General features: G+C 33.1%; 1 protein-coding gene across 1 annotated transcript; it reads left to right on the forward strand.

Annotated features, from left to right (window-relative positions):
- The first annotated feature begins 454 nt into the window (after positions 1 to 454).
- Positions 455 to 6,167, forward strand: LOC141665461 (type I inositol polyphosphate 5-phosphatase 2). Its single transcript, XM_074471446.1, has 11 exons — positions 455 to 925; positions 1,010 to 1,115; positions 1,202 to 1,294; positions 1,662 to 1,749; positions 1,856 to 1,960; positions 2,245 to 3,073; positions 3,355 to 3,539; positions 3,926 to 4,034; positions 4,450 to 4,595; positions 4,918 to 5,160; positions 5,561 to 6,167. The coding sequence occupies exons 1-10, from the start codon at positions 896 to 898 to the stop codon at positions 5,114 to 5,116; spliced, it is 1,890 nt and encodes a 629-aa protein (XP_074327547.1). The 5' UTR covers positions 455 to 895; the 3' UTR covers positions 5,117 to 5,160; positions 5,561 to 6,167.
- Positions 6,168 to 8,636: the final 2,469 nt, after the last annotated feature.

Consider the following 8,636-nt stretch of genomic DNA (forward strand, 5'->3'; position numbering starts at 1 on the left):
CCTTCACAGTCATTGTCTATGCTCTAATTCTCCACTATATACTATTCCTATCTAACTCTATTGTTCACCCTCACCTTTTATTTTATACCAGTCGGCATTTTTTAAATGTTCAGTTTTTCGGGTTGTTATAATGTAGGTATTTGTCTCCGTTCAATCATGCAATTTGAGCCTGGATTTTTGTATTTTTATATTTTCATGTTGTATCGGAATATTTGTAAAAATTTGTGATCTAAGATGGTCTATAGTAGAATTCTGACAGATTTTCTTTATATTATCACTTTGTTTGTGACAACAATTATGTTGCCCACCATAGCCAACTGAAAGTTACCTGTGTATTTTTTTAATAGAATTTTTAGTACTCTAGATTTGATCTCTTGTGCATTGATAGTGACCTTTGCTAATTTTTAGTCCATTTCTTTGGGTTTTATGCAAAATATGATGCTTATAAATTCCGCAAGATAACAACCAGAGGGGAGGGGAGGACCAGTTAAGTTTTACTTTTTTGGCAAGTTGAGTTTGTGGATGTCTCTGAGCTTGACCATTACATTTCTCTGTCCTTTCTATTTTGTCCCAAGTACGAATCTTATTGGTTTCCTAGCATCACCAGGCCAAGTAGCGTACTGCCTTTGTCTCTTTAAATAATCCAAGCTAAACATACTCGGTGTTCTGCTTGAAAGGTTAAATATATGCATTTTCTCTCTAGCTGAGAGGCTGTTTCCGTGAAGACGTTTCTTTGTTAATTTTTTTCTTGTATAATATCATAGTTTCTGAGAACATGGCTAAGTATGTGCCTTTGTACCGCTATTCATAATGTGGGATAGCGCTGCTAGTAGTTTGTGATATTGGTGTTTTATAAGCTTGCCTTGCCTTGTGTTTTGTTTTTTTAATTTGGACGATGAAAGCTCGTAGAGGAAAGCGCTCGGAGGTATCTAAATGTACTTCTCAACTTGATATAATTTGTTTTTCATGATGATTTTAAAGACTTATGAATTACTATATTTATTTGTAGGCCTTTTGGCCTTCAATTGTGATGAAGAAATGGCTTAATATTAAACCAAAGGTGCATGAGTTTAGTGAAGATGAAGTTGATACTGAAACTGAGAGCGAAGATGATGGTAATTGATATTGCGGACCTTTCATTCCTCCGTATTATACTTTTAATCATCTTATGTTATATAATCTCTTTGTGATCGTTTTCCAGCGTGCTCTGTTAAAGATATGCCGCGACATGTTGCTGAGGAATTCCCTCGTACAAGACAGGGGAACTTTTCCGAGTCCCGATTTCAGACTTCAGGTTCTGCTTCACTGACTTTATTCTGTCAAACAAAACTATCATTTCACGTTGTAACCTTAGGCCTAGTTTATTTCTTTTGATTTTTGTGGTCTGGATGAAGAATCTTTCAAATGTGTCAGCAACTAAATTTCATTAATGGATTATCTTGTAGCCTGTACAATTAGACATATCTGGATAAATGAGTGCGGGCCCAGAGATAGAGAGTTTATTTGATGTCATTTGTTACGTATTCTTAAGCAATGAGTTAATCTGTGATGGTTTGAGGGCAGCTTAAGCATTCAGCCTGCGTCTGTTTCCACCATTTGAATTGTTATAAATAAAAATGTCTGGCACTCATTGTTACAGTTTTCCTTTTTCATTAATTTAGGGACACCACCAAAAAGTTCTTACAAGAAACATAGAAGAGGGAATTCGTTGACTCTGCGTGCTCAGTATATTGATACGAAAGATTTAAGGTTTTTCTGAACCTATCTTTACAGCTCTCTTTTTTTCATTCTTTGAAGATTGGTTCTGTTTTTTCTACTTTTACTTTACCTAATTCAGTTAGCATGCTTGTAATAGGGTGACTATAGGTACTTGGAATGTTGCTGGAAGACCTCCAAATGAAGATCTAGACATTGATGAGTGGATTTGCATGGAAGAGCCATCTGATATTTATATTCTCGGGTACTTACTTCCTCGAACCTGTCCATCATATAAATCCATCAAGTCATTATAACCTATGTTTTACCTTCCCGTGAGTGATTGATGAATTTATCAATCAAAGTGCCTTGTATTATTTGTTTAACTAAAAATTGGAGAGGCACACTTTTGCATTAGTATGTCTGTTGAGTGATTGGTGTTTTCTCCGTGGCTATTGCATCTGCATTATGATGAGCCTAGACGTTAAAGTTCTTGGAAAGATAATCTGATATTGTCAGTTATTTCTATCATTATCTTTTGTGTTTTAGTTTCCAAGAGGCGGTTCCTTTAAGTGCTGGAAATGTTCTAGGAGCAGAGACTAGAAGACCGATCCTACAGTGGGAGTCTATCATTCGTAGAACTTTGAATAAATCCTATGAATCAGACTCCAAACACAAAAGCTATAGTGCCCCACCATCTCCAGTTTTGAGGACATCTTCTGCTGCTGATCTTCTTGCTGAAGTTGATGATACTTCTGCATTAGCGTTGATAGTTGAGGAATCCTTAAGCATTGGTAACGCAAGTGATACAGAAAGCAAAAAGCTCCAAGAGCTCATTGGTTTGGGAAAGAAATTTAATTTAAAAAGAACTCATAGCATTGATCGATATACCAGGCTAGATTGGCCTGAGCGTCCACTGCATGGAACATCTCAGGTCCTTTCTTCTAGTTCTAAACTGCGAAGAGTATTGAGCAGTTCAGCTAGAGTCGGTTGTGACTGGCCGGAGAGCGCTCATATCTTCAGTTCTCAAAATGTTGTCGAGCATGCTGGATTGAGAAGGGTACACCATAGCTCTGGAAACCTTGGATTGATGTGGATGGATCAGGAAAATCAATCTGAAGTTTGTGGTTCTATTGCTGACGTTTCAGATCAATGTCCCAAAGTGGAAGAGAATACTTTTGATATGTCTGAATTGGAATTCGAAAATGCACTTTTGGAAGATGGAGTAAGTTCACATCTTAAGTATGTTCGAATTGTAAGCAAGCAAATGGTAGGAATATACATCTCTGTTTGGGTCCGTCGAAGATTGAGAAGACATATAAATAACTTGGAAGTGGCTCCTGTAGGAGTGGGGCTTATGGGCTACATGGGAAACAAGGTAAAAGTTCTCTTACTTTATTCTGATCTGCCTATATGTTGATGATATACCATGCACACTGCAGCTTTCAGACAATTCCAAATGATAATATGCTTTTCCGATTGGAAGGATTATAACTTCAATTCCCTCGAGTTCCATCAGGAATTTATGTGTACAAATATACTGTTGCATATTTTTCAAACTAGATAAATGTCCGGGCCTTCTATGAATTATTTACTTCTAGTAGGTCTATGATTGGGTTGACATTCTAGATCCTTGAAATGTGATGGTTTCTGGTGCAGGGATCTGTGTCTGTTAGTATGTCTCTTTTTCAAACACGGCTGTGCTTTGTGTGTTCTCATTTGACCTCTGGTCACAAGGAAGGTTATGAACAAAGGCGTAACTCTGACGTGTATGAAATCATAAGACGGACTCAATTCTCATCTGCTTTTGAAACTGACAAACCACTGACAATTCCATCCCATGAGTAAGTATTTCATTTCTGGATATCAAGATACAAAATGCCTCACCTGTCTTATGGCTGTATAGTAGTTTTTGAAGATGGAATTAATGCCTGCAAAAGAGCTACAGCAGTGAATCATGTAATTTTTACAGTTCAGAATTTGCTGTAAGATACATAATTTATTAGTAGCTGACATGGATTTTTACATGCAACTACATTAGGAAAGAAATGCTTGGGATCTATACATTTAGCTTTGCATTGGGAGCAACATAAACTGTTCTGTTACAACTTTTAGGGGACTTGTATTTTATAGACTGCAATCTTGATTAGTACTTACCACGATAAGTGATACTGTAACTTTTACTGACAGTTATGCAAAAACATTTCTGACCAAGTGCTTCTGTAAACAGTCAGGTGTTCTGGTTTGGTGACTTAAATTATCGTATAAATATGCCGGACTCGGATGTAAGAAAACTCGTGGGTAAGAAGAAGTGGGATGAACTCCTCGACAATGATCAGGTAATTTTTTATTCTTCTGAGAGAACCAAGTAAGACCTGATACAATGCATCATAAAGTGCTATCTATTCGAATGTGGCTTTATTTCCAGTTTGACTGAAACTGAGAAGAACAATACTGCTTCTGATTGCTATGAATTGACTTGATATTAATGAATATAAGATCAGTTTTTTCGTTATATATTCAAACTTTTCTGATCGAGCAAGTCAATCCAGATTAAATTAACTGGCAGGCTTTTTTTTTAATTCAAACATTTATTGAAACATTGCAACCCTAAAAAGGGATCAGGATTTTTTTTAGTTCTTAACTTGAAGGTATTTTGTTTGCATGTAAGTTTTGACATTTTGTTGAACTGTGCATCCCAATATTTGTTTGATACTGTATAAACAAATGATTGATACATGATGCATGTTGTAGCTTATCAATGAACTTCGGGACGGGGTGTTTGATGGATGGAAAGAGGGAGTAGTAAACTTTCCACCTACTTACAAATATGGAATCAACTCGGATGTATATGTCGGTGAAAATCCAAAAGAAGGGGAAAAGAAGAGATCTCCAGCATGGTATGTTATTATTTCTTTAAACCTGTCAGAGGGATTAAATTTGTTTGCAGAAACTGTTGTTTGTAAAATGAGGAAGGTCTTGTATCTGCTGAAATTTCCAGTTAGCTGAGCTAAAAAGTTTTTTTTTTCAAATCTGTTTTTTCGTTTTGGCTTTGCACAAACATGCACTAAACAATAGAAAAAAATTAACCTTAAGCTGAAATTTTAAACCATTTAAAAGATACGCTAAATTTATGTTTATTCTACGATATTGAAAAAATTGATTAGTGGGGGGCTTGGAGCATCCTCTGATGTATGTTTTCTCATAACTCTCACTTTGCAGGTGTGATCGTATACTTTGGTTAGGTAAAGGCATTAAGCAGCTATCTTACAACCGAGCAGAAATGTGGCTCTCAGATCATCGACCCGTGAGTTCAGTCTTCTTGATAACAGTTGAAGTTTTTGACCAGAGGAAGCTTCGGAAGGCCCTTAATGTTACTAGTGCAGTTGTACATCCTGAGATCTTTGAAGAGGAAGATTGAGAGCCAAGATTTCAGCACTTAGTTGACCCCCAATCCTATAGAGCGTAAGTTATCATGTCTCAGCAGCATTTGGGTATAGCATGTCATATCAAGGAAACATTTACAAAATGAAATATCCCCTCCCAGTAATCAATAAGTCTACTACTATAAAGTATACAAGTAGCTGAAACCTGAAAGTATGCAATTTTCTGTTTATTACCAACTCTTTTGTAATAAATAATCTGCATATAGGATACGAAATACTTGTGTGTCCAGTACCAATTGATTTCATGTTTTACTGTCTCTTTTCTTCTGGTGCTGATAACTAGAATGGTATTATCTTAAATCTTTAGGACTTGGTAGTTTGACAGGATAATTATTTCCAACATTTGTCATAGGTGTTACCTTACTCCCCAGGAGATGTGTTATTTATAATAACACTTTAATTGTGTTCCTTTATTTCAGGCAAGGAACTATCATTAGAGGCTCGGTCATACCAATATGTTGTACAACAAACGTGTACATTATCCTCTCGGATATGACTCTCTTACGTGGTTGTACTCGATGCACAAGGCTCTATTATCAACAGGGTCGGAGACGGTTAAGCAGCCTAGCCCAGGCATGCATACAGTTTGCAAATGATATGATACAAGGGGCTAGGTTCATGAAGAATGATCAGTAAGAATGTAAATTTTGATAGAATCATATGATTATTTAGTTTAAATCAAAAGTAATGTAATCTATGTGAATGTGATATATGTATATATATAATTTATTGTGTTGTAAGTTGGAGTTTGCAACTTCCATGTGATTATATTATAAGAGGGGTGAATCTTTAATTAGCTCTGTAAAATGACCCTGTTATGTGTGTTGTGCTTTCTTTGTATGTAAAGCAGATAAAAAGTAAATTTCTTGTAACAGTCTCACACTGATATTTTCAGTGCTGGTATTTGGAAGTTGCCTTGGCTTCCACATATTTGTATATAAAACAGAGAATACTTGGAGACCTTAGATGCTCTCCATGGAGCTGGCATGGCAACATGTTTTTCCTGGTATACTTTATATTTTTATATACCAATTTTTTTGAGTATGGGATTGGGAGGAGGGGAAACTAATTTATTCCAGACATGGGAATGGGGACCGAGGGGAGGGAACAATCTTTGTCATAATCTTGCCCTAAATTACTGATCTTTCCGATATTTTACCTTTGCTTTAACGATATGTGATAGCAAGGGAGGCTCTCCTAAAAATCTCTTTTCTTACTTATATATTATATGTCAACCATATAAAGAGCCATTTTGATGACAATCACAATTTCTATTACACAATTTTTGTTAAAATTAAGTATAATTGTTGTATTCAATAGAAATCGAATCCCTTACCTCTTATTCACAAATTTCATGTCACTACCATCAAATTACGTAACTTTTTGAGTCCAAATTAAATTTCTTATTAGATAAGTCATATCCTTTCCTTTTATTAAATTTTATTTTTTATTCCTTTAACTTTTGAGTGAATAAAATGTTAGTTTATACAAATATATAGTTGTGATGTAAATTTTGTAGTTAGACACACAAACACACACAGACATATATATATATATCAATTATGTTGTAATTGTTATGATATATATATATATATTATAAAATTAAATATTTTTTATACTTTTTTGGATTTATTTTCAAAAGATCATAATTTCATTTAATTTAGTTTGACTTGTGTGTTTATCGAGTCAAAAGTATTCGGTTTAATCCGGAAATACTTGGAATGAGTAATCAGAAACAAAAAAAATCAAATACACGAGAATCGAACTTGTGACTAAATTTTATTTTTAGAACTATGGTGCTATAATGAATTTTAATTTTTTCTAAAAGTTTTGTTTAAAAAATTATATTTTCTCCTTTTTTTAATTTTAACTTTTGAGTAAATAATAGTTTATATAATTATATAGTTGCAATTTAAATTTTGTAGTTAGAAACACACGCATATATCAATTATGTTTTAAAATATATTTTATAAAATTAAACATTTTTTATACTTTTTTTGGATTTGTTTTCAAAAATCATATTTTTGTTTTATTCAGTTTGATTTGTGTGATTGTCGAGTCAAAAGTATTCGGTTTAATACGGGAGTACTTGGAATGAGTACTTGGACTAAAAAATCAAATATATTAAAATTTTAACTTTAAAAACTAATTCATTAGGTCATCTCCAAGAATTGCTCTATTTTAAAATAACTTTATCTTCAGATTTCACCTTTTTTACTTATATTACCATTTCATCTCCAATCATTCCTTCAAATTTTACTTTAAATCAACTTAATTACAATGTACAATAATTAAATAATTTTAAAGTACATAGAGAATTGGGCCTACATGATATAGAAACATATGAGACGATTTATTATAAAACCAATATCTTCATATCTCCAGTATATCTCCAAATTTGAACTTGCACGTTGCTTTCCTTCATTTATAAAGATAGGGTAATTCATCATTGGAGCCCTGTAACTTCATATATAGAGTAAAAAATGAAATAATATGGCATATAAAGATGTGATTGGAGATACCCTTATTATAGATTTGTATCATATAAAAATTATATATTATTTTTAAAGATGAAACTAATCAAAATAATATGCATTACTCTTATTTTTATCATTATTATATACATACTCCTACATAACAGAAAAATATTAATTGTAATTCATTACAGAGGTAAAAATATTAATTTTGTACAAAATCGGACATATATAAATTACACAACGAGATGAGTAAGTAAATTTTGTAAGACTCTTAAATAATTAGGTAATTGTGTTGGTTCAATATTTTTCTTACCTTCAATTTATTTTTAGACTTCTTAATATTTAATCCGAGTAGATACTAATTTGATCCGAGTTAGACTCAAAATCGGGTTTTATTCGACTAAAGAAAAATAAGTTCGTGAATAAGTTCAATTATGTGTACTCGGTCGATATCTTGGCTAAAACGTTCGAGTTTTTGAACAATGAATCTCCGTTCGGGGTGTAGGGTGGGTTTAAGGATCAGATAGTACTTCCTGATCCCGAAATGACCCAATGCATACCCCTATAAAAACTACAAGTATTTTTGTTATAATAGTATAATTTTATTTTTTTAGTAATTAGGTTTATCTACCTTAAACTAAGTATTTAATATCAAAATTATTGGGGTGAGCGAGAATCGAACTTTACGATAAAAATAGGTTTTCACCACTTAAGTTGTCTATATGTTCGAAAAGGAAAAAACAAGAAAATACAGTGATGACCTTTATGTCATCTCATTTTCATTGCATATTTTTTTATCTATTGTTTTATGAAATGTAATTAAATTAATAAAAATATATTATTTATTTTTACGTAATTGATGTATGGATATAAAATAGAGTTAAAATAACCATTTACTATATTCAAAAATTAATTTCTTATAAACATAAATTCGTTTGAGATAATATCTCGATATAAATACAGGACCCTATCTCGCATGGACTTTTACGCTAGTTAAAAAATTATAGGGCGTCTACCA

The sequence above is a fragment of the Apium graveolens genome, chromosome 6, assembly GCF_009905375.1.
Source record: "Apium graveolens cultivar Ventura chromosome 6, ASM990537v1, whole genome shotgun sequence".
NCBI classification, from domain to species: domain Eukaryota; kingdom Viridiplantae; phylum Streptophyta; class Magnoliopsida; order Apiales; family Apiaceae; genus Apium; species Apium graveolens.